Here is a 27,623-nt window from a genome sequence, read left to right as displayed (position 1 = left end):
AAACAAAACAACACACGAGCCCCTCATCGAGATAACGATGCTTGCTCCGACTCTATTGAAAGTCTTCTCCTACAGCAAAATCATCGTAACTTTTCCTCCCGTTCATCTACGTTTCGCAGACTCTGCGAGCACGATTTGCAAAAGGGCCTTTGTTTTTCTACAAGATTGACCTTTTTGTCGCGAGGCGTGCACAGTGGATCACTTGGATAGGCAAACATGGGTGTTAATGGACTTGCGCTAACAGTGAATGAAAGGGCGGGTGTAGTGCAAGTGTGAGAGAAAGTTACTATGGTAAGAGTGAGGATGTTAAAGTTAAAAAGCTGTTCTAGTGAATTATTAATGCTGAGCATTGTCCCTACAGACACAGCCTCTTACAGACTTTCTTTCTTACATGCACACACACACACACATGCACCCACACACGAAAACACAGCTGCAATCCCCAGTTGCTTGTGCAGACAGGAAACAGCGTACTTGTCACTCTGTCTGGATTTGGGGGTATGTGTAAATGCTCTGTTGTCTCTGGCCCCAATGAGAGGGATGTTTGTAGTTGTTCCCTGAATGGCGAATGTTCTCTGTGTGTGTGTTTGATATGTGTGGTTTTGTGTGTGTGTGCGCGTGTGGGTGTATAAGGAGTTAAGGCAAACTTCACATATGCTGAACGCCTAAATATAGGCTACAAAGAGTGATAATAATCGGTCTTGACAAGGGCTTGGTTTGCTCGCAGTTTGTTGCAGTCCCCTGTGATGGTTTAGTTCACTAATTATTTTTGTTTTAAATGAGAGCAGTGTGTAGCCAGGAGGGAGATGTTTTAAAGCTACATTCTTAGCAAATGACAGGCTAGTAGAATAACATGGTGAACAATGTTGGTACCGGATAAATCTGTATGATTTGACCTCAGACATTTCAATGTTAATGTGCGTGATTAATATACACTTTATGAAACGTAATTAATGTCAGTGAAAATGTTAATGGCCACATATATATTTTGCAGGATATAAAATGCTTAGTTACTCACAGAGAGTTTAAAGACTTGAGCAGCATTGTACATAAACATAAAACACCAAGTTATAATCCCCGCCCCCTAGTGAGTGAAAATTACTGTTTCAGCTTTATTTCTACTGGTGCTTTCTGGTGGAAGAACTACTAAATATAACAACAACTCTTTTCTAAATAGTTTATTTGGCATTCCTGTCTTAAAATTTCTTGCAACCACTGTATGAGGCTATATTTATCATGAACAACATATTGGATACCAATATGTTGTTCATAATAAATTTGTTTGATCATATAAACCCAGCTGATTTATGGGTTTGATTCTAATCCTTTGTCTGCTCACACCTCTACTCGTGATGTGGACTAAAGATTAGGGATGCATCAGGCCAACCAGTGTTTATTATCCGTTTCAACCACAGCTGTAGTCTGTACAGCTTGACACGCATTTTACCAGCTCATGCTGACCTCTGTCCTGACTCCCAAATGGCTGCTTCTCACCACAGTGTAGTAAAGCTGCGGTGCTGTCCATGTGGGGAAGGGTTAACATGCGAGTGTGTGTGATTGCCGTGAGCGTGATTAGATCATAGCTGTGAGTTACTGTGATTTTTCTTTTTCGTTTTTCTAAGTGGTTACTGGTGTTCAGAACTCGTTCGGGTGAGTCTGTGTGCACACCTCGACCTTGGTAAGCACACCGGTGAATGCTTAGTTGCACATGTCACACTGTTTCTGTATTCCTGGGAGATGTGGGGGGCATAAACTCTCTTAATGCTAAATATTTAAAGTGCAGTTTTGTAACCTATGCTCTCTCTTTCCTCTCTCCCTGCCTTCACCCTGTCCACTCCTCCCTTGCTCCCACTACCTCTCCATTTTTAGCCGGTGTCGCTGTGGCTCAGCGAGTGGTAACGGTGCAGAGTGGGCCGCTCGTACGGACTGAAGGCTCACACGTGACCATCTGGTGCAACGTGACGGGCTACAAAGAGGGGACGGAGCAGAACTTCGAGTGGTCCATGTACCTCCCTTCAGTACCAGACCGGGAGATTCGCATTGTGAGCACAGCTACGAAAAACTATGCCTATGCCGTATATTCCCAGAGGGTGACTAGTGGGGAGATCTTTGTGGAGAAGCTGAGCAGTGACTCCGCTGTGCTGCACATCACCAAAGTGCAGGCCAAGGACCAAGGTCTGTTTGAGTGTTACACACCCAATACAGACGGGCGGTACCTGGGATCCTACAGTGCACGCACCAACCTCACTGGTGAGTCTCTAAGAGCGCACGTGTACACACAGAAACAAGCTTATGCACACACACACACACACGCAGTCAAACCACATCTCGGTACCACAGGTACTAAAACTGTGTGTAGCTGAGCATGAGCATGCAGCTAATGTGACATCTGTGATACGCATACAGAAACATAACTGGAAGATTTTATACTGAATTAGCATTCAGCTTAGGCAGAGGAGGTTTGCTTTGCACCTTTCAAACAGAGGTTCATTAGCACTAATCTAACCTTTGCAGCAGTGCAGTTTATGTGCCACTTCACAGATATACAGTACTGTGCAGAAGTCTTGAGTCACCCCTCATTTCTTAATATTTTGCTAGGATGGGAACTACGTGCAGCGATTTGAAACATGTACACATAACATCTTGAAAGTCAGCATTTTGTATGAACTTTATTCTTCAACACAGCCTTTCTTCTAATTTCTTTAAATAATCTTCAACAATAGTTCTCAAGGCATTCTTGAGACATTCAAAGCTCTTCTTTGGCTGCCTTCTGTTTCCATTTCCTGTCAAGATGATCTCGAACTGCTTCAGTAATGTAGTGCTCTAGGGAGGCTAGCCCATCGATGAACATGATGGATGATTTCATCCTTTGTGTTAGGTGCCTTTTTAATGCTTGAATGATTCATAGGTCAGTTTTTAGTGGCTTAACAACAAAAAAAAAAAAGCATTCCCGTGAAAAAGATCAGGTACAAGAACTGGATGGAAAATTGGTGAAAAGGCTGGAGAGCTTTTGCTCAAGAGCACTAAAAAAATACAAGAAAGTGTGTTACCTTGGGACCCAAATATAAAGACATGTGGAGTGGCTTTTTCACATTAAGACTTTTTCACATTACTGTATATTCTACTGCTTATGATAGCTGCTAGCAGAAATGTGAAAACTTTAATTTATTAAATCAAATTAGCTAAAAAAAAAACATCCATTATGGCGTAATGATATAACAGTTTGATCAGTGACTGTTAGGATAATTATAATTGTAAAAAAAAAAGCACCTGCGCACACTGAAACATGCATTGAAAGACTTTCCCCTCCACTACATTGTCATGCATTTCCCACCTGTTTTGAACAGGGGGAAAACCAAGATGCATCCACACAGGTATTCCCACACCACCCATTTATCTATTGCCGTGGGCTCTTTCAGTGTACTGGCAGAATGTGAGACTGTAGCAGTCAGTAGTTTCCCCTCTCCCGCTCCTTATTTTCCGGAGTCATACACACATCTACCCAAAAGGCAGTACTGAAGACACAGCTGTCACTCCATTCCCCCCATAACTTCATGCCTTTATTTCTCTCGCAACTGACCTTCCTTTTAAGGTCAAAGCAGATTCCGATGAGATGAAAGCACAGTATCACTGCGAGCTGAGAAATGCAAATATTTGCATACTTTTTGAGTCACCATTGCAAAGACATTGTTTGCCTAGAAGATCAATGGTTAGTTTAGCTTTCTTTTTCACCAAATAAGTTATTATTAGGACTTCAGTGGTTTGTATTTTCTAGCATGAGCAGTATGATCTGAATGTGGGGCAGGGCTCAGTTGCAGGGCACTGTGAAACAGCAGTGCTGATAGCACATAGTATTTATAGATCAGTGTGTGAGAGAGAGCTAGACAGAGTATGTGAGCGGAGGTGTTGAGGGACTGTTATCTGAGCCTCTTTCTGTGTCTCTAACCTCTTAACCCAGTTTCTAGGGTCAGAGGTACGCAGCAGGGTCTCCATTTTTCTTCCTTTCCTCTACTGTGCTTTTGAGTCCCTGTGTATTCCCCTGGCAGCTGTTTGCCTCCCTGGACCGCTGTGAGCAAACAGTACCTTGTTCTCCCTCCTGCCACCCTCCTATTTCTCTTCTGGCTTTCATACTGTCACAGTCTGTTCCTATTCATCATCAACCCCGGCCCCTTTCTCTAATTTGATCTCCCTCTGATGTATTTAAAAAAAACCTTTGCTAATGGTGCCTTTGAGGAATTGTGTTTCAAGGGTAGTGTCAAAGGATGATCGTAAGCAAGGGAGTATTATGAAAGACATATAGGCATGTAGGAAGTGAGATAGAAAGGGAGACAGAAGGGATATGCCTGTGTGAGTGTCTGGCAGTGGGGTGGCTGGGTTAATTGTAGGGGAAGAAGGCTGCACAGTAATCTGTGCCCTGAGTACTACTGTATTAAGTCTTACTCAAGGTGATATGTTTCATCCACTGTCATCGTCCTGTACAAAGAGCAGGGAAGGGTTTTAATGTGGAACTTAACACCTGCTGCCTAAAGGGAAGTAGTTTCAGTCCTGAACCTGCACATTATTCTGCACAATACTGTGACCTTTTGTTTAACATCTTGTATTGTCTATCAGATGGATACAACAACTGTGTGTTATTGACTACTTGAAATGTGATACCTGCTTCTCTTTTTATCTGAAAGGGGTTGTTTGTTTTTTTTAGGGAGGGGGTAGATAGAAAGTTTGACTTTTTTATCCTCCATGAAGGTAAAGCCATTAATCAACTGAAAAGGTTTCTCTGCTTGGTCCCAAAAGACCAATATTTCACCTGTGCAAATGATAATTAGCCACCACTGCACACATTCTGGATTATATCCACTAAATTATGGAATGGCTCCAAACCGCGGGAAGATCCTTAGTATGTAGGAGAAAAGGTTAGATTTGACATTTTATTATTTTCCTCTGTGCATTTGGACACTTTGACAGCATAATGTTCTTTCACACCTTTGCTATTTAGAAGTCAGATTCATTTTGCTCTTTTGCGAAAAATGGTACCAGCACAACCGCATCATGGCCCTTTGGAGGAGGTGCTCTCAGTCTGGTTCCAGTTGAGCTCCAAAAGGGTTCGCATACATCATCTCGATCTAACCCAGCTCGGGCGTACATTACATATTTGAAGTAAATAACTGCTGCATCCTTGAACATAAAGCAATCTGACTGTTGGAGAAGTTCTATAGATGTACACAAACTGTAGCATAAAATATATATTTTTTTATTTAATAAATAATTTTCTGTTTATCCACTAATCAAAAACAGTCTTCCTGTATTTACTTATGTTGCTTATTTCTGAGACACTCCAGGCCAGTAAGCAGACCGAGTGTACTTCTGTGAGACATTTGTTCACTTGGATTTGTCTTAGTGTCAAAGGATACGAAACCAAGAGGTTAAAGTGTGAAAACACCCTAAAAATCTTTTCTTGCCTTTGTTAAACACACAAGCAGAAGTGGATTTTGATCTTGTTTTACATTTGGTTATTTAATGAATTGGTGGCACACTCATCGCAGCTACCCAACTGTGTTAAAATTGTAGATTTTCCTTTTGTTGCAGGGATGAAAATGTGTGTGGAATGTTTTAGAATTCTGTTAGTGAAATCAAATTTAGTAGTTTACTGTTATGATTTGAGTATTTGCTCCTTTGTGTCACCAATATGAATTTGCTAGAGTCATGACTGAAACACCATCTCTGTTTTTCCATTCAAGCATGTTGCTTATGATTTTAATCTACCATGCTTCTCTGTTTTTACCTTAGTCTGTCTTAGCCAGAGTGTTAAACTTAAGTACATCTAAACACTTAAGGGTTTATTACAGAAGCTTAATCACAGCTGTCTGCATGCACTTCACAGTTGCTGCAGGTTCTCCCACATCTGTGATGAGGTAAATGATTTAGTTTCTCTCATCAGTTAAACAGGAGTGCTGCTCACGTTGTTATGTGTTGAATGCTCGCCTGCTGCTTTAAACCTTCAGCTTTCAGTGGGCAGCTCTGATGGGAAGTCTGGACAGCAGCAGATGTAAAGCTCCACATGACTCTTTGACAGAGCAATAATTATGATTCACACCGCTTTACTAGATTAGCAAACTGGGTTGAGTGAACCACAATTTGCTATGGTCATCACAATGGAGGGATATGTCGCATAAATGCATAACCATTTTTCCCTTTTTTCTGTTTTTTAATCATGTGCTTTTACTGTAATAATTGTTGTTGTTGTTGTTGTTGTTGTTTATGCATGCTCCACTGTCATTGTCAAATATCACATAAGGCGTGCATTTAACCCGAGTGATGTGAAGCTTTTTAAAGTCAAAGATTACCTGGCATTTCCCTCTGTACACCTCCGTTCTCTTAAGTTGGAGGCTGACTAAGCTCAGTCTGTTTCACTTGGGTGTGATTTTTTTCTATATTTCTATGTGTGTGTGCTTGTGCCTGTTTGACTTCCTCCTACACATCAGATTGCAGAAGAAAAGGACAACAGCCTGACATGGCCGTCACGATTGTCCTTATCCTACGCACCAGCCTGTGTGCGAGCTTGTCCAACAACAAGCCCTCGCTGAGACACGCTGCTCTCCATATACCCTCACTGCCATAGAACACACAGGAGTCATTGTGCTGGCACATATACAGATTCTAGCCTCCATGTTTGGCAGAAGCCAGGACTAGTAACAGAGTAAAAAAGATGGATAATCAAAGCCATGGTAAGTTCATGAACAAATGGCTTTCGGTTATTCGCCTCCTCTAAATGAGAGAAAAGAAGAACATGTCCATCTTGAGATGTGTAACATCAGAAAAAAATACATTATGCAGCAAGCAGTTTTGAGGAAGTAAAATTTTTGATATATGGTGTGTTTTTTTTTGTTTTTGTTTTTTTTTGTTTTTTTGTTAAAGAAAAATAAAATAAAATAAGAAAAAAAGGCAAACATAAGGAAATTGGAAAAGAGGGGAATAGGGACAGAAGTAGGCAGTATTGGAAATAGGTAGTGGAGCGATGCTGAAAAGAGTGTGTGACCAATAAATGATGAGCTCTTCGTCTCACTCCGATGTGATTGGTTACGCCTCCTAGAGGCATTACCCACAATACAACTGGCGCTATAGGGGTGCATTTTTAAATAGTCTCTGTCTGATGTGACTCCCGAGGTTAATGCAGTTACCAACCGCCATGCAACTCCTAAATGCAATCAGCCCGCACAAATTGAGGCGTCTAAGAAGGAAAGAGGAAAAAGTGAAAGACTAGAGCTGAGACCTTGGAGATTCCCATTATTCAAATCCCGTTGGGCAAAAAACCCCAAAAACAAATTCATAACAAACAGCAGCAAAATACCCAATTTTTTTTATTTTGGTTATTTTTATGGCTCATATTTCATTTATTTAATTTCTTTATTTTTTCTGCTGTGTATTCTCTTACCCAGCTCATATTCAGTTCTCTGGCATAAAAATGAACATTATTAAAAAACAAATAACTAGTATTTGAATGCAAAATGAATCATTTTATAAGTTAAACCATGACTGAACAAATATTTTAAAAAAAAAGAATGCCAACATTGTATCTGTATAAGTGAGTCCATAGGATGCTGAACACTTGTATTTACTTCTACTATCTTTGTGCGTATGTTGCAGGCTCATTTTTTATTTTCCCAGCTTAAAGTTACCTGCGTGTGTTTTGATGTTTTTCCTACGTTGCTGAGTTTCCTTTGAGGCTATTTTAGCGTGGTGCAAAGCACAGGTGAATGTCGGTTATCATTACAAGTCTGTTAGCCTGTTTCTATTAATCATAATTCCCCGTACACCGACCAGCCACAATAAACAGCTGATCTGTCACAGTATGGACTTCAAGACACTTCTAAGGGCGCCCTGTGATATCAAATACCAAGGCAGTAGCAGCAGATGGTCTCCTTCACATGCATGTCTACCATTGTACACATTCTAGGAGTGGACGGGGTCACCACGGGTACTCTGATCAGTCTTGCGCTCATTAACTGTCACTTCCAGCAGTCTGCAGTCTTCTGCATGCTTTGCAATCTTTTTCTCTCACAGCCACATTTTTTAGCAGTTTGTGATGTTGTAGCTCTTCTTCTGACCTGCTGTTTGGAGATGTTTTGACCTACGTTTCTAGCTATAACTATTTGTCCCTTTAATGTCCTTTACAATTCCTCTTTAAATATGATTAACTTTGCCTCCTGATGTTTCCCAATGACAAGTACCGTTCTATTAGAATTAATAGTTAGTGAGCAGTGATCCAGGCACAGTCCAGATAATGAATTTATGCAATTATTGGTTTGCAGATTAAACCAATCTGCAAAAAAACATGTTATGTCCATTGCAGTGCTTATAGGTTCTGAAGGGGAGTACTTCTTCCCCTTTGTTGACCCAGTAATAAAAAATGTGCTTATGTAGTGAAGTGATGCCCAACAAAGGTCATAATGCAGTTATCTTTTCTGTGTAGGGAAAGGGGAAAAGAAGAGTGTGGATTTTTCGAAGCATCGCTGAGACTGTGCTCTGCTAAAAACATACGTTCCCAATGAGAGTGGCGGGATCATGCCTCTGCTGAGCTCAGCACTGTGCACGTGTCTGATTTGTGCGTTTCCCCTGCCTTTCTGTTTGCAGAGGGTTCAATGCTGCCAAGCTGCACTCCTCTGCTTCACTTAATGGGATAGACAGAACAGGAAAATGTCATCTCACTATCTTTCGTACAAAGACACCCTCCCTCCTCGCCTGTTTTCCTGTTCTCTATGCTGTCTCCCCATCTGAATCCCGCTCGCTCCATCAATCTACAGAGTCAATTCCTACTCCAGACTTCAGCCCCCCCAGCCCATGTTTGTCATGCAGGTATATGGTTTTGTCAATACAGCTGTTCACTGAGCTTTATCACAGGAGAAAGCTGTAAGGGTGATTGAAGCGCAAGATTGTGGAGGAAATCTGTGATTGAATAAAGGCTGATGAGGGAAAAATGGGATGAAAAATAGGAAGGGAGGAATTTCTTGCTCTTTTCTTTTTTTTTAAGGGAAGAAGGGAAGATGAAGCCCTGTGTCAAAAATAAAAAAGAAGAGTAAAATGTTTGCCTGTTGGGGGAAAGGGGCGAGTAGGGGAGAGAAAGAGCAGATGAATAGACAGGGGAAGCTGTATCTCTGTGTCTCTTGGTATTGATCGGGAGCACAGGCCTGAATGTGACTGGAGTTTTTTATCTCTTTTGTCTCTCCTTGCAGTGACACCTAAATTTCTTTGCTTCCCCACAGATTTGCCTTAACAGCCCTCTGTTCCTTTTTATAATTAGATTTCCTTTCCTTCCATTTGTGCACGCCTCTTGCACTTATACAGATCTTCTGGCCTTTGTGTGAGTGAACCAACACAGTGAAGGCATTCCTTTTGTGACCTTCAAATGGCTTTTTTGGCACGTTAAATTTGGTTTTCAGGCTAGTGCAAAGGTTGTGAAAGATTTGGATAAAAAGTTAAAAGGAAAGGAGCTAGGCAATGCGTTATGACTAAGTGTGTTCAGAAACAGAGAAACGTGTGTATGTGTGCGTATGCATGCACAAACTGGCTCTAAGCTGCCGACCAGGCAGGACTCCAGATGGAAAGAGATTTTATCTCTGTGGCTGGCTTGCAATTTCTTGCACATCTCATCCACTTTAGCAGACGGGGTTTCCTGCTCGATAACATTACTGCCACTCTTACCCACCATACGCAGACACATTTATGTATGCACACTGGAAACACAAACACAGCCACAGTCACACACTGTAGTGAGCTGTCAGTCAGGACAGATGTCGCACCCATAATTGAGTCTGAGAGGGATGGTGCTGTAGTGCTCCCATTGGAGCACACGCTTTCCACTGAACATCAGTGAAGAGGGCTTTAACAACTTGGTGGATCATCGTGTTAGACAATACAACCACTGAATAGAACATGTAGCACTGAGTATAATAGTGCCGCATAGGATACCTTGATTCTCTGTAGTCATGTAGGACAAGTCGGACTTTATTGTATGTACATGTGCAAACTGTGTAGTGGGTAGATAAAAATGATTCCGAAATTATATTTTCCTACCAATCTATGGCTCTTTAAAACTGGCAGTTAAGCAACTACATTTTAAATTTATCTTCAGACCTTTCCCAAAACAGTCAAGATCACATATGTCTTTCTGACACTAGGTACCGCTCTAAGATGCCTCTTAGGTCCTGCCAACTGTCTGACACTCGAGTGACTTTGAAACACTGAATAGACGCGTTCAGTTAGAAAGCAGTTTGGATATCGGAAAAATTAATTGTGTACATTGCCAAAGTCACAGAAGACCAAACTAATGAGGTTGCAGATACTAACAGTTCCAACATTTTAGACTCAAATGCAAGCGGATCAAACACTGGAACCTGACTTCCATAACAATATTTTTAAAGAAGGGATCTAAAATTGGTAAGGTCTAAGTAAACAGGCAAACAACCCTGACTCAAAATAGTGTTAAACAAACAAATAAGAAGAGAATAGTTTGTTTAAAAAATACAATCATGTTTTCTGTACTCAAAGTTTAAAACAGCAATTTTATATTGGTAACATTATGATAGCTGGGCTCAGTTCACACCGCTCTACCCTATTACAGTACACAGTACTGTACCTGTGAAAACTACTAAGGTGCAAGATGGGCCAGCTATTGCTGTTACAAAGCTGAAAACCATCATTGCCTACAGACACATTTTGAGACATTCACTGCCTTGCAGATTTTGACTGTAACACTTACAAAAATATTAACGATGTCAGTGGTGCTCTGCATTTAGCTCATTGCCCTACACCACTGAGTTTGGCAGATGAGAAAGGATTTTGTGTGTCAACAAATTAGAAAACTACAAAATGCATGTTTGTATGCACACAAATGCATGTGCACGTGGATGCACATGCATTTGTGTGTATTAATGTTTATGTAATGGGCTCAAGATACTCCACCGTTCCTCTGGTTGATTTGATTAGCTTAGCTAAGCGCTAACCCTCAGGGGCCTGCTGCCTCCTCTGTGAGATTAACGGAGCACAGCCACCGTTTGAATATGAATTCATCATAAATATGGATGTGAATGAATTTGCTAATGAGTGGTTGTATTCACGGTGTTAAAATGTGTTGGTAAAGAGTGGAACTTCTAGTGTAATATCCTCGAGCAGTCACACGGTTCTGAGTGCGTTCCAGGAGGGGAGGGGGAAACTTTCTCACTTCAGTATCTGATAACCCCTTTTAATATGGATGCACACCACCATCCAAATGTATTTACACATTATGTTATGTACAAGAGCATACACAAATACTGGCATTTACGGCCTGCCATGTGGCAGGGCATAACACTTACACAACTGTAAAAGACATAACGTGTCCTGTGTGTGCAATGGTAGAATAGTGGCATTGTTGAGTTACTCTTTACTCCACCCATACAAATTTTTTGTGCTCTGCCAACTAATCTTTGGCAACGATCTTACCATTTGTGCAGCACAACTGGCTGTAGTGGCAAGCACAGAAGCTACACTTCACGTGACTGGGCCTCCATGTTGATGGCTCATACATAGCATCAAGCATGTGGAAGAAAGACCACGCAGGATAAGAAGCTGTAGATTATGTTAAGTATCAAGTTAATCAAAAGGCTCTAATAATGTTATCTGCACAGAGCAAGTTGACAGGGATGTTGCACTACTTCATAATAATAATTTCATGGGTAACCCTGTTGTTTATAGTTCTGTATACTCTTAGCAGTCCTTATTGACAGGCATATGCAAAGAACGGTTAAAGGAGATGGGGACTAAATGGATACCGGTTTAAAGATTAGCATCACACCCACCTCATTAGCATACTAATCACGGCCTCGTTATTTGCAATGGGAAACAGAGATTTAGTTAAAATGTCTGATGTAGTGGATTTGAGTGTAGGATGAATGCCACGGGCTATTTTTTAAGTGCTGGTGTAGAAGTGAAAAATAAAAGTAGAGAAGCCCTGGAGGCTTAACTCAATTTAGTGAAGCAGCACCGAGGCAAGCAAGCTCATTGCCTTCAAATTCCAACTCGGGGACAAAACACTATCTTAAATCTGCTGTACAGATTCTAACAATGTGTACACACACGCACACACGCACACACACACACACACTTGCAAGTATCTAAAAGCTTTTGTAAGTACGGACTGACGTTTCACACATGAACAGACAGAGGCAGTCGGTTTCTTCCTCTCAGTTGACCTCAGAGCAGACGACAAACATATGCTGGCACCTGTGCCCTGGTGCCTGGGTGGCCACCTTGGGATGTGTGCGGAAAGAAGTGGGTGTGAGCGTGTGGGTGTGTTGCATGTGGGTGAGAGAGAGCGAGAGGAGCAGGGCTGGCACATGCCTAATTTCCCTCAGTGCTGGCAGCTCATACAGACAGTTGCTCCCTCATCTGCTGCCCTGCTGGATGGGTGCCTAGTGATTGAGCACTGCCCACCTCCCTTTGTCACCCATCTCCTTCAGTGATACCATTTCTGAAATGGTAACGGAACACGTGTACAGTTGCTAAGACTTTTCACCACTAATAGACCCCGACTCTGTCTTTAGCTTGATTCAGTGTGGTGATACAGGAGCCACGAAGGAGGAGCCAAGCAAAGGCTCTAGATGACTATTCCTGGACTTGTATGCCAGTATATGTTTTTTAAGCGAGAGGGACCATGGAACTGGCCAAAAAACAAGGCTTTGTAGTCTGATTAAAAAGCACTGATATCTCTCACAAGGCTTATACATGCACATACACACACTAGAAAACAGAAATGGTCAGATGGCTCGGGCTATAACTGGTTCTATCCTCAGGGAAGTCTTTAATTGGTCACAGTGCTTTACCATCTGGGGCTGGAGTGACGATGAAGGAAAATGGTGGGAGCTCCTGTAAGGCAGGAGTAGAAAAGGCAGCTAGTGCAGGACAGGGATGGAGCCTATTAGTTTTAATACTTCCACCTCCAGTAATATTGCAATCATAATATGCTTGATGAAAGCCGCTTGTAGTGTGCAAGAGGAAAAGGTGTGTGAATAATTGTGCATGTTGTATTCCTCTGCCCGGGTGCACTCATGTGTGCCTGTAGGTAGACAGAGTATTGCATGGAAGCATCTGTGTTTGTGTGTAGAAGTGCGCTTAACTCTGGGATGTTATTGGCCGTCAGAGCAAAAGCCTGCACATGTGCTAACAACCTTCAGGACAGTAGTAACGGATAAAAACTAACAAACCCTCACTGGGGTGGTGTCTGTTTATATTTCTCGTTTTCCGGGTGCAGAGTGTTTGCTGTAATTCATGTTATTTGAATACATGGCCAGATGGAAGATATTAAAGGAAGCGTATGACAGATGGAAAGACATATAAAGTTGGTCTTTAGCTGATGAAGAGAAACACGGAGAAAGCAGGGGGGGAAAGAGGAGGTTGATACCAAATCGGGAAGGGTGGGGTAGAAGGAATATTTCATGTGTTTAGGCATGATGAGTAAATCTTTGATGCTCTAAAGGAGTTCAGTCAACGATAGCTTTGCACACAGCTCTTCTCAAACGCTCTTAGGAAGATTTGTCTTTCATACTCCCACCCCTCTTCAGACTACCCCTCCTCTCACGCCTTGCCTTTTAATCTCTTGCTTACTCTCCATCTTCCATACTCACTCACTCAGGCTCATTTCCTGGCTGGTCCTCAGTAAGAGGTAGTGTCATATTTTGTGCATATGTATGTGCTCGTGTGCCCGTGCGTGTTCCTGTGCATCTTAGTTAGTCTTAAATCCCCCTCTTCTGCCTTTGTGTATACACCGTTTCATATTTGAAACACCGTGGATCCCTTTCTTATCGCAAAATTCAGCCTTTTAACTCTACGTCACCGTTCTCCCGCCACAATAACAAAGCCCACTCTTTCACTCACTGCCCGTCTTTCTTTTCTTCTCCCACTTTCTCCTTTTGTTATTCCACTCCCTCCATACCCGTGCTCTACAGCTCAAGAAAGTGAACAAATTCACATAAAGCTCATAAAAGCAAACTAGCGAGATACACCGGTGAATTTATACCAGACAAAACTGAAGAAAGAAATTAAATAAATGAGCAGAGAAAGACAATGAACACAGATGATTCCACACAGGAGCCCACATGGTACAATTAAGCAGTTAACATTAATTCATGCTCTGTGGCACGTATAATAATCCCGAGCATGCCTTGTTGGTTCTGAGGAAAAGATCTAAGTGTCTTTGAAAGAGGGTTCACAGTTGGGTTGGAGTGCTTGGATTTTTTAAGGCCACCGTTTCAGTTCATTAAAAAGATCAAATTGAATTAATTAATTGAATTAAAAAAAATATTTTTACCCCAGGCATAATCATTTGATCATTGCTGGATTGTAAGTTTAACTCCATAATTCTGATTATTATTGATATTGTTATTCATACTTTATATTGTGGTTATATTTCCAGCTCAGTTGTTACCTGAGAAATCTTTTAAATACCGCAGCTTTCACCAGACTACCAGTGCTGTGTTCCTTTCCAGCCAAAAAAAAAACAAAAAAAAACCAGTCTGTAAATGTCTTAAACCTGCAGTCTATCTGAAAGCCTTCGGGTGGAAATAGCTGTGGCTGCAAAAAGACTTCCGATGTCTATGGGAAAACAGCTTCCTGACTTGACCTCTGTAAACAATTTCCTGCTGAGTTTATTGGCCTGTTTACTCATTCTTAGGTTATAGCAATGAAAATTTATAACAGATTTTTTTATCCTGGGCATACTGCCTTAAAAAGGCGCCTTATCTGTTATAATATTCATGCGCATATTGGCCAACAATTTAATTGATAAAAACCAACGAGCAAGCAGTTTTACAGCGAGACCCGGTCCTCCACCTCACATCTGGTTTTTCTTTGTGAAACTGCACTGACAGAGGTTTCAGAGTGGGACTTCAGAAACCAGTGGATGATGTTTTTCTTATACTGTCTGTGGTTCCTGTTACTTTAGAAATTGGAACTGGGAGGGATGCTGTTTTAGTAGTCGTAGTAGTAAACTGGAGTCTTTCAGCCCTCACAGGCACTAAACTTTTCTGCAGCACATTCACAAATAGAACCTTCTTATTTCTGTCCTTATTTAGATACACACCACAGCAGTGGTATTACACATTACGAGTTTGACAGTTTTATTGGACAACTGTTTACATTCACTGCTGCCGTCTTCAACTGCAGTATGAATTTGGACTTTAAGGGGGAGATCAAAATAAAACTTCTGAGTGAGAACTCGAGATTTCTGATTTACCACACACGCCTTCACATTGATAACTAGTATGAGCATCATTCGCACATAGCTAATTAGTGTATCATTACATACATATAGATGCTAACTGCTATTTCTCAAATGCTATTTCTCAACTTTTATGTACACACATGCTGTTTAACCAACAATATTGCAAGAGGCTCATAGTTAAAAAGTGATCTATTTTAACAAAAAGCAGATAACTTGTGCTCCTGCAGTTGGCTACCATTTGTTCCATTTTAGCCATAGCTGTTGCATAACCCTCCTCCTGATTTGTCTCTGTTAACATTCATACACTGAATTGCTGCTCTTAACTTTTTCAAGGTGTGTATGTCCTGACACCTCTATTAGTCATGTAATGGAAGCTCAACTCGAGGAGCAATGTGGAGGCAGCAGGTGGGGCAGAGGTGTAGGTAGAGAAGAAGGGAAGACTACAACTCACAAGCGACCGTGGACGTTTGTATTGCAAATTCTATCAGAACCCCTGTAGTTGTTGCACAGATGGCAGGAGATTCATGCTTTTGGAAAGCAACTCATGGTATGAAGTACTCAATTTTGATATCAACTTACATTTTCTTCTAAATTTTTATGTTGATAAGCATCATGTCCGTTAGCGCTGTGCATGATTCAGTGACCCATCACCGCTGAGTCACAGCTCTGGAGGAAATGTTTGGGCACACAGGGGGAAATACCTCAGTCACTTATCCCCATCTATGTGTGTCAGAGAGCAGCTGTTCCCTCAGGCTTGACGTTCGATGTGTTTAGGTGAGTTTGTAAGAGAGGGATAAAGTAGAGAGTGAGAGAGAGTGAGAGAGAGAGAGAGAGTGTGAGAGACCGCCCATCTTTGATGCGCCTGTCCCTTCCACCTTTAGGTATAATGAGCTGAAATAGCTGCAGGGGCTTCGCTCTGTTTCTCCATGTCTGATTTCTTTTTGCACCGTGTCATACGGAGAGGATGCCACTCATTAACTAGTTTAGAATACACAAGAATTTAAAAAAAGGAATTGATAATTATGTGATGTAAAAAAAAAAAAAAAAAAAAATTTAAGTGGGATCGAGATGCCTTCCTGTTTTGAAAAAAAAAAAGATGAGCTGGAGGAGTACGTCAACTAAAAAAAGAAGGAAAATAAGTGATAATTAGGTGCTGACAAGCAACTTGTCTAACAAAGGAAACTCACCAGATCGTGTGGTGGGGAGGGCATAAGGGAGCAGGGTTTATAGTGAAGGTGTTGGTGTGTAGCTAGAATGAAACTTGAGTGAGGAGAAAAAATGGGACAGAGCCCAGACATGCATGGCAGAGAGAGAGACAAAGGAATGCTTGAGAGACCCCTTTATTAAATGAAGAGGCCTTTTTCCTTTCGGTCACTGTGACCTTTGTGTTTCAGCGTATGGCACACATTGACGCTCAAACACCCACCCAGAGTGATGTTCCAATAGCGGTAGAGCACCGACTCCTCACTGAAAATCTCATAACAGCATCTGTAAGATCTCTCATATCCTCTTACCCCTCTCAGCTCACCCCCCTGATTTCTATTTCATCTCTCTTCACATTTTTAGAAGATTGGATTTGGTGTGATATAATAGCGCAGTGCGGAGGCCTCTTTGATCGGTCAAGATAGTGTGAGATATTCCACTCATAGTGCCTGATTTGAAAAGCAAATTATCGACTAATTTGTTGTCTGCTTTAATACTTTTTCCAAATGAGGTGGTTTACACTACAGGGCTGCAATTTGTCAGCTGTGATAATAAACAATGGTTAATGCATTCATTATAATATATGAATTATATTATTTCTGCACACTCAGCTCAGAACATGCAATGCGTTCATCTTCAGAGGATATAATGATAGTTAACAGAAGTTTGATACATTTCTTTTTAAACAGCACTTTGATGATTCAGAAATTCTGTGTGTGCTTATGAGCTCAGAGATGATGTTGATACACTTATGTGGTAGTGATCACTATGAAAAACATTGTTTTCTGTTTTATTGAAATTATACTTTATATATACTTTATATATTATATTAATTTATTGGGAAAAATATATATATATATTATTCATTTTATTTAAAAAAAACCCAAACATTTACATGCCTCTGACTTTAGCTTTATCAACTATTTGATTTACAAATGTGGTGTTCAGACTGCCTGAGAACAGGAAAGCTGAACACCCAAGCAGTAGGAGAGCACGCTCTACTGAGGAGTCGTAGAAGGCCAGCAGCAGCTCTTGGTCCAGGTTAATATTCCTCAGGACACAGACGACGTGCAGCCACCGCTGGGCCTTCTTTACTGGGGCATTTGTGAGATCAGTGGACATGTGGGTGCCCAGAAACCTGAAGGTGAAGACAGATTCCACTTGTTCTCCATATATAAAGAGAGAGGAGTAGACCCGTCTGTGTCTCCTGAAGTCCGTTATGAGTTCTTTTGTTTTAAGGATGTTCCGCTTCAGGATATTTTCTGAGCCTGATGAGCCCAACCACAGTGGTGTCATTGGCGTGCTTGATGATGACGTTGGTTGGGTGGGTTGGTGTACAGTCATATGTGTACAAGGTGTAAAGTAGAGGGCTGGGAAGGCAACCCTGCTGGGATCCGGTGCTGTGTGACAGCGGGGGCCAAGTCGGACTGATTGAGGCTACGTCCACACTAATACGTTTTTGTTTGAGAACGCATCGTTTTCTCACCGCTTTGGCCTCCCGTCCACACTGAGACGGCGTTTTCCTCAAGGAAAAACACAGCGTATGTGAATGTGGTCTAGTTTGGTGGTGATAATGTCTGGGATTATAGTGTTGAACACTGTAGTATACAAAGAGCATCCTCATGTAGGTCTTCCTGCATCATCAGGCCGTGTTTTAATGACCTGGGTGCTTGGAGGAGTTTGTTTCCGAAGGGGGATGTAGTCAAGGATGAGGAGCAAAGAGAGACGGTCAGATTGTCCTAGATGGGGGAGGGTTGTTACTGTGTAGGCCTGCTTGATGTTGCTCTACACATGGTCCAGTGTCCTGTCCCCCTGGTAGGACACTTAACAGATTTCAAACATACCTTATTAAAGTCCCCAGCAACAATATGGACACCCTCTAGGTGCTCTCTCTGCTGTTTACTGATAATGTCATGATCCTGGGCGATGTTGGCCCAGCATTCTTAGTTTTCTTGTGTTTTGGGTTTTGTTCTTTATTTATGCCTTGGTTTCTAGGTTGTTCTGTTAAGGTTAGGGATGGGTATCGTTTAGGTTTTATCTGATACCAGTACCAAACCGCTACTTTTAAAATGGTGCCGGTGCTTAAACGGTGCTCGAACCGGTGCTTAAAGAATGGAGAACACAAAATTGAATGGAGAACACAAAACCTCTCATGTTCAGCTGGGGGTTTTTTTGTAAAAAGATAACAATGTTAGACTTTTCTGCAGCTATAGGGGATTTATGGCATCACTCTTGGCTGGAAGCAGTGCTTAAACAATGGAAAAAACAAACTTTGTCCAAAAACCTTTCATGTTTAACTGTTTTCCACTTTTTCTTTGGTCATTTTAGCTTTTTTGGCCAGGGTGAAGGGAGTATCTGCCATCAAACAAGAAGACAGCCGCATGTAACTACGACGGTGTTTGCTAGTTCACCTTACATACATTAATGTAATAACGTGGTTAGCCTACTCAACGTAAATTACACATGAACAACATTAAGCTACTCACGCAGAGAAGAACGGCTGCTGCTGCCATCGTCATCTGTCATCATTTCTGCTACACTGGCAGGGCTAGGGGCCAGGACTCTCCTCTTTGGGTTTTTGGGGGATGTTGCTAACTACAGGTCCGATAACAGGCAACCCACCCGCAGTAGATGTGCTCGGTGTGAGGTCTCGCAGCAAGCTATCAAATACGGTGCATTTTTTGGCTTTTAACAAAATGCTATACGTCGCCAGGTGTTTCATCAGATTCAAGGACTTACCTCCTTTGCACAGTATCAGCTTAAAGCACTTGTTGCAGGCTGCTGAGTTTGCATCTTTTGCTGTGAAGTACAGCCAGACTTTGACCGCTTCGCTTTGGGCATTGCGCTTTAATCTGTAGCTCTGCTCTAAAAGAACGTACGTACCTGGGCCTGCCTACTATCCTCGGAAAGGTAAAATGATTGGCTGGAATCCAAAGTGTATGACATCTCAGGGGGAAAAAAAAGCACCAAAATAAAGCACCGAAATGTGCGCTGCTTTTCGGTCTGGTTACTACCGTTTATGTCAGAACCAGTGCCATTACCGGTACCCATCCCTAGTTAAGATGTTTCTTATTTGATTACCCCCTGTGTACCCCTCTGTGTATCTGTGAGCCCTCGTTTCCCCATGTTTTCCCCAGCCCGTTATGTCTGTGCTCTCCCCGTGCTCTCTCTCCTCCTGTCTGAACCTCTGTGTACTTCCTGTTTTACTTTGACAGTCTCTCGTCAGTATGCGTCATGTTGTGTTCACTCCTGCCCTGTCTCATTATGATTATCTTTGTCAGCTGTCTCCCCGTGTGCTCCCACTTTCCTCGTTAACCCTCTGTGTATTTATGTCCGCATCTCCCTCAGTTCTGTCGCGTTCTCCCTCATACATGGCCATGTGTTTCTCTGTGTATTATCTTATAGTTTCCCAGTTTAGTTTGTTTGGTTTTCCTCTCTAGCAATAAAGCTGTGAATTTTGAGTTCATTCCTGCCTCCTTGACTTTGCAATTGGGTCCTCATCCAGCCTGCACACAGCCGCAATCATGACAGATAATAAGTTGGAGGTGGTTGAGTGCTGAGCTAACGTTAGCATCAGGGTGACGTAAACAGTCAGTACTGCACGTTTCTGTTTCCTTAAACAAAAACTCCCAAAATGTAGTTGAGAAGCCTGTGTGAGCTGCAGATGAGCCTGTCAGTCACAGCTGTCACAGGACACAAATCTTTAAATCTTATTTAGGTAGAAATGATTTCCAAAATCACCAGCAGAACACTTAATCGATGACCCAAATTACTTAGCAAATTACTCTTTTTTTTAAAAAAAAAAACAATTATTGTTTTAGCAGTTTTTGAGGAAAAAGTATCACTTTTTTAATAGGAGACAATTGGGAAAAAGATCAAGCAGCTAGTCATTGCGCTTCCATCTTCAAGCCAGGGTAGTAACAGCTTGAGCACATCCCTAATCCCTAATTCTAACCCTTACATATGGAATCCAGTCTCATTAATCCATATGCCTGAATTTATGTTGATGCTGATGATGCAAAGGAGTTCTGAAAGACTTTAAAACAGATATTTTTAGACTGACTTTTTTATAAAGGAATTTTGTTGGGTTAGGAAAATTTGCAAAGCTCTTGTTTGTTCAGTTTTTCCCTTAAATTTGCCAACACACCTTTTGCTACTGGATGGTTTTCTAAGCCGTTGCCACCACATGACCTGAAAACCAAAAACAGACCATGCTAGTAACAGAACAGGAAATATATTTCCAGAAAACTATTAAATTAACATTTTACATGGAACATAAACTAGTAAAACAATGTTCTTTAAAAAATTTACGGAACAAAAAAGTATAGCACAGAAACATAATAGTTTCCTTGGACAAGATATTGTAGGCCTGTGTTGTATAACACATGGAACAGAAAACAGAATGGGTGGAAGGAGCTTGCTCCATATCTAAGATTCAATTAGGTACAGCTCTCATCTGATCAGAAGCTTATGTTGTATTATGGATGTGCCCCCTGCTGTGGACCCAGATCCCAAAATGACAGGCTTTGACTCCTGTCTTCTTCTTTCTTTTTTCCCCATGCTCCCCCCTCCTCTCGGATAAAAAGGGCTCTTGTGTGTCTCTTTTTCCCTCCCAGTCCTGATCCGTTCTCTGCCCTTGCTTCCTTGTTTTGTTCTGTATCGTGTCCTTACTATCAGTACAGGCTCTTGGGGACTATATGTAGGCCTGAGTTCATCAGAGTTTGCTAGTTGTGCAGTGTTTCATGAACTTGCTTGTACACTATTTAAATATAGTCTACAAACACAATAATAATTTATTTATCCTGTTTTTTGTTTGCTTATTTTTTTTACTTCTTGCTGTGAAATAACAAAGCATTGATGCTGATCCATGTGGTTGGCTGTATCAAGCAAAAGAGCATTTTCCCTTTGTTTGTCTTTGCTTTTTTGCTCTATTTTCTTTGTCTTCATCTTGCTGTCTTTCTTTTTCCTCCCACTTTACTCTCTTATCTACTCTCTCCCATTTTCTTAGTTGAACCTCTTCATCCCTCATTCTGAGTCATCGACAGCTCCACAGAAAATAACAAAGGAGTGGAGGATGTGAATGGGCAGGATGTTGGGTAATAGGAATACGAAAGACAGGTGTAGGCACAGCTTCTGTATTTAAATCTCTTTTTCCAACTTCCTGACCCGGTATGCCTGCAACACAAGCAGGCATACTGGGTCAGCAAGTGACGTCTGTTCAGCAAGGAGGTTGGACTTGCATGAAGTGGAACGGCGGCTCGCCCACTTGCTTTGTTTTCCTCTCAGCAGTACTCTTAGTTTCAGAGAGTAATTAACAATAATTACCCTACTGGCTTTGCCAAATGGCCATTTGCTTTGCAGCAACACAGGCACGCACACACATCCACTCACACACTCACTCTCTCTCTTAAAGCTTTTACCCACTGATAAGTGGTAACCATTTCAGCTGTGTCTAAACATCTCTAGTGCTACGTCTTGCAGTACACTTGTGATTGACATACAATATAGTGCCAAAGGTATGTATGATCACACTTTGTTTGCTTTCGGGGTTTGTTTTTTGTTTGTTTGTTTCATTTATTTATTTATATATTTTGGTGTGTATTTATATAATTAGTTTCAGCTTAGCTATAGTCATGCTAGGGAAAATGATGATTGGTGTCCACGGCACAACCAAAATTATTGCAACTGTGTGCAATCACCTTACAATCTCCCTACTTTTGAAAAGGTTAATTCAAAGATGACGACCAGATCTGAGACCACTTGTAGTCAGTTGCCGTCTTCAAACCGTCTTTGGGGCATTAAGATGGCAACAGAAGAGCAATAAGACAGAGTCGGTCTACAACCAGTTTTCAAATGAATGGGGTCAAGTTGGTAATTGCATGCAATCTGTTTGTGATAATGTACTGTGATGAATTCCAAATCTGTTGCCGTCTGTTGCTAGTTACATCAGATTTATAGTGGAGTCTGTGGGAACTCACACCGGCAGACTGCACAAAATCCACACATAGGGCACAACTCTGAGATTGGGCCAGGTTTGCACTAACAAAAGAATAAACTGTTGGTTTGGCAGCATGCTGCAGCTACTGCGATACGCTGATAAAAAGGAACAGCCGCACTCTTGAGTTAGAAGGTCAACCTTAATCTCACCATCATTTAAAGCAGGAACGTGTGGTCCATGATGCTGTAAAAAAATTTTTTTGTTTGTTTACAAAATAAACAAAAAAATAATGTGCTCTGCTGCAGGAAAGCATAAAAAGTTAAACTGTTTTCTTAGAAATCTACTGTAGTGTTATACTTATTAATTCTTTAAACTGACACCACATTGTGTGTTGCATTTAGATATTATTTCAAATTAAAAACAGATGGTAAAGGCAAAATTGGTCAAATATATGTAAGATAGGAGATTTGATGTTGAAATATTTGTATTGCTGCATTTGACTCAGTGTCTGAAAAGGAAAGTGTGATGCTGGGAACATTGTGCCAAGACTAATCTAATCGCACTAACACAATCCAGCTAATAAATGCATTTTGACAGACATATGTTATGTAAAAGCGCCTATCGAAGGAAGTAAAAGACAGACAGCACGCGAGAGAGAGAGAGAGAGAGAGAGAGAGATGTTTTCACTGTGTGCTGATCTCTGTGTAGAAATATGACTAAGAGCCTAAAACACTGGAACCCGCTCGACTAACTTTAAAGAAGAAAACAGGATGTATTCTTGTTTCTGTCTTGCACTGGGATTCTCTTCCTTTCTCTCGTCAATGCTCTGTGGAGTTCAGCTCAGTTCTGATATGTTTCAATAAAATACCAATATTACTGTGGAGCAGAAATACGTGCAGTTCAGCTCTAAATGCTCAGAGGTGAGCACTGAGTAAAGAATGACGGGGCAGAACTCATAGCTTTGAGCTATCCAACTGTGCCAGTTACGCACTCTTTCTGATAATATCTCCCCCTCTCATTCCAAGCAAATACACACTTTTAGCAGCAACTATCACACACGCATTGGCCGCAAAATAAGACATGCTGTTTGGTGTTACATTTAGTTCAATTTACAGTAAATTGCCTGCCACAAACCTTAATAACTGACATTCGGGTGTTTCGTTATTGGATTGAGCAGACCAGTTGCGCTCATTGGCACAGACTGACTCGACTGATTACAACATGTTGGCAGTGTGTCTGCATTCATAAATTCGATGGCAATTATCTGTTTTAGGCTGATTGTAGTCAGTCAGTCGGACTGAGACAGGTTGCCGCGCAGCGGGTGACCTGGGCAATAACCTTGTAACCAAAACCCTCAACCTCTGGGTGACCAGCTGGTCTTCTCAACTATTTGCAATCAGTGATGACAACAGTGAGTCAGGCCTTATTACTAGCCAGTAATTCAATCCTGAATGGAAACTGTTCATTAGAACCACAGTTTGATCTTCCAGCTACACTTAAGGCATTGGGATTAGGAGCACAACACTGATGATGATGATGTGGGTGGGACAAGTACTACCGCTTCACTTTCCCACCCAGATTTTATCATGCAAACATGTTTCTGTAACGTTTATGACTCCGTACAATGCCTTCAAAGAAAAGCTGAAGATGTTGCACACTGGCACCCATGATTTAAAAATGATATCTTTGTGCGTGTTTGCAGGAGTTATTTTATTTGCTGAATACAAAGCAGGCCTGCTTTTGTGAGGACTAAAGATTTTTCTGTATCCTCCAGCATGGAGTGCTGAATGGTCGGATCTTTACAATCCACAACAACTCTAATATATAGGGGAAAAAAACAACAACAACAAATGCACAACACTGCTATTTGATTTGCCGTTGGTGCTTTCTTTTGGTGAGATATCTTTTCTGGTCCTGTTACTTCCAAACCCATCCTAAAATGTAAAGATCAGGCTTAATAAATTATCATCTATTTTTCCATGTGTCATCTTTGTGAAATCCTTTTCCCCATGGTGGTGTGTCCCCATGTCACCCCCCACTTCTGTCTCTATGTGACTGGACTTAAAAGGCTAGCTTGGGGGATGACAACCGTCACTCACATCAGAGAGCTGAAAGAGTAGGAAAAGATCTGGAATGGAGGGAGATGAAAGTAAAAATTGCAGATGAGGTAAAGCAGGAAGAGCGTAGTTTTAAAGATTTATCGAGGATTGACAGCTTCGCTGCCAGTCAAAAAAGGAAGAAAAAGGATAAGAAATGCAAACCATCCACACATGAAAACCATCTCAAAATGTAAGATTACCTGATTCACTGGTGAAAAATGCATTTTTTGGAAATCCAGTCTCCGTCAATGTTTTGCAGAGGGTGGAGGGTATCTGAAATCCTTCACAAACCACTGAAATGTTTATTCATCCTATGATAATAAAGGCTGATTTGCAGGGAACACATGCAGAGTGTTTTGCAGCTGAGAAATGACTGAATGTGATTTTTGATGTTTTGATGTTAATAATGAATTGAAATGAGTCACTCTCATCAATGTCAGCCTCGTATCTCTGGTAGTTTTACCAGGGTTAAAAGAGAAATTCTTAAAAAGTTTATGAATATCTGAAAAGATATTTTCTTATTTATAATATTCATAATGTATTTAAATTTCAAATTTTAGTATGTGAGGGTTACATGTGTTTTTATTAATCCTATTTGAAACACAGCAGGTCATGAGTCACATTTCTATATCAAGCCACTCCTGAACTAGAGATAACATCAGAAGCATCTTATCCAGGCTAAGGAGAAATAGAACTGGACTGTTGCTCAGTGGTCAAAGTCCTCTTAGATGAAAGAAAATTTAGCATTTCTTTTACAAATCTAGGTCCCAAAGTCTGAGGAAAGCAGGGAGAGGCACAGTATGCCGTCTGTTTGAAGTTCAGTGTGAAGTCTCTCCACAATCTGTAATGATTTGAGGTCACCTGCAGATGTTGGTCCAAAGTCGATGCATCATCTACCTGGAAATTCTAGAGCACATCATACTTCCATCTCCTGACAAACTTCATGGAGATGGCAATTTCCTTTTTCCAGCAGGACCTAGCACTTCCCCACAGTGCCAGAACTGCTACCAAATCTTTTGCTGACCATGTTATTACTTTTACTATTACTGTGCTTGATTGGGGTAGCCCACTTGCCTGACCCCATGTGAATATATGGAGCGCTGCCAACACCTAACACTGCAGAAGAGTTGAAGGCTGCAAAGCAGCCTGGGAAACCTCAACGGTGCCGCTCTCCTTTGATGCAAAAATTGGTGGATGTGGTTCAGGAGGTAGAGCAGGTTCCACTAATCGGTAGGTTAGTAGGCTGGCTGCTCCCAATACATTGGATTTGAATGTGTGTGTCAATGTTAGATAGAAAGCTAGAAAACACTTAGACACAGAAAAAAGTGCTTGCATGAATGTTGCGTAAAGTACATTGAGTTTAAAAGTGCTATATAAGAACCAGTCCATTTACCAAGCAATTTATGGTAGAAAATATAAATATAGGGGTGGACAACATAGCCAAAATTATACCACAACACTTCAGGGAAACTTGTAATAGTGATATTTGTCGAGATACAGGGGGAAAAAGCTTGTTTTATTGGTGATTGCAGTTTACCGGCATAGGCTTGTGTAAGTGCAAAGAAAATTATGTGCATTTTACTGCCATTGACAACACGCTGCCTATTTTGAAGTGTGAAACTATTGCCACAAGGTGCCAGTAGCAGGTCGCTGTACAATATTGTCACATAATAAATTTGAAATTAAAAAGTGTTTTTTAACGTGGCTTTTTGTGCAATGCAACCGCATCTGCAATTTCCATCCATCTTTCCGTCGTATGGACCAATAACTATCGAGTGCTCCAGAAATACTCGTCATTTGTTTAATTTCAGGGTCGCACATCACCTGCTGTTAGTATCTTCTGCTTGGATGCCTTCATAGCCTAGTTGTATTCAGCAGTGTATTTTTGCTTTCAGTTTGTTGTTTCCATATTCAGGAACAGTTTTCCTGTTTGTATGAAAGTTTGTTCAAAGTTTTGTGCTTTGCTGGAGTTTGTTGAAGTTCATTCTCAGACATGGCTGGACTTTTGTTGGTGCTGTGCACGCAAGGGAACATTGATATTGTTGATATCATGAAGAAAACGCGTTCTTTTTTTTCTTTATCACACAAAACATCATGCTGATATATCATGGACAATGTGACATGGTAATTTTTGTCTTTTCTTTCTTTTTTAAGGAAACATTTGAATAATTTCTGGTGATATAGTAGTGTGTATTTGTATGTATATGTATATTTATGTGTAATTTATTTCTTTTCTTTTTTTAAGAAGTACTGTTATTTATCCCAAAAGCTGAGATAGTACTATTTTATTGTTGGAAAAACATTTAAAAAACCAATAAAATAAAGACAATATCACAAAACTAAACTAGACACCCTTAAATGAACTGCAGTGCCTGTGTTTGTTGTGATGAAAATACTTTGCCTGGTCCAAAAGTGTGGGTATTGATGTTATAACAGCTCAGACAACAACTGAGGCCTTTAACTTCTGAAGTGAAAAGAAGTCAATATTTTTCTTCAATAAAACGAGTTATTTGCCCAAGCGCTGGGCTTCGGCTACCACAAATTCTTCTTCTGAGCTGTGTGATCTTCAAGAAAAAAAAAACACAGAATGTCCTTTGATTCCTTTCTAAAGGCTCTTGTAATGTTTGCAGTTAAGGACAGAACAGGTAAAATAAGTCCTCAGAAGTGTGTGCGCACGTGTGCATGCACGTTTTGTTTTGGGTTTTTTTTTTGGTTTTTTGCATGTATGCCAGAGAATGCCATCTCACGCTGTTCCTAATCCTTTGCAGATTGAGGTCAGTGGTACTACTGGATGATCCCGGTGTACAACTTCAGCCCGACTGCTGGAAAGGCTGAGATTGGCTGGTGTTATCTGATTTGTTCTGTCCTCCCGACATATCCGGTGTAGGGCTCTGATTGGCTCAGACGCCTTGAGATGAGGTCAAAAATATTAAATATGCCCACAATAAACGGGCCATCCGACAGGAGGAAGCACGTAACTGCTTTCACTGTCCATTAGTGTGTCTACAGAAGGAATGCAAGTCGGTTTCAGGATTGTGTTGGTGGGTGCGGTTGTTATAGTAACTAATGACTGTTCTCACAGGCCCTCAGCACCATGTGGGAGGGTTGCTATGGCAATGCCAGGTTGTAGCGT

General features: G+C 41.2%; 1 protein-coding gene across 1 annotated transcript in view; it reads left to right on the top strand.

Annotated features, from left to right (window-relative positions):
- igsf3 (immunoglobulin superfamily, member 3) overlaps positions 1–27,623 on the top strand; it is a 76,432-nt gene that overhangs the window by 18,033 nt on the left and 30,776 nt on the right. Inside the window, exon 3 of the mRNA XM_035906620.2 lies at positions 1,870–2,250. Coding sequence (XP_035762513.2) covers positions 1,870–2,250 — 381 coding nt within the window. The remainder of the gene's footprint in view (positions 1–1,869; positions 2,251–27,623) is intronic.

The sequence above is a fragment of the Neolamprologus brichardi genome, chromosome 16, assembly GCF_056152115.1.
Source record: "Neolamprologus brichardi isolate AB-2024 chromosome 16, ASM5615211v1, whole genome shotgun sequence".
Classification (NCBI taxonomy): domain Eukaryota; kingdom Metazoa; phylum Chordata; class Actinopteri; order Cichliformes; family Cichlidae; genus Neolamprologus; species Neolamprologus brichardi.
The sequence above is the reverse complement of the archived record's forward strand: the minus strand, read 5'-3'. Positions and strand labels throughout refer to the sequence as shown.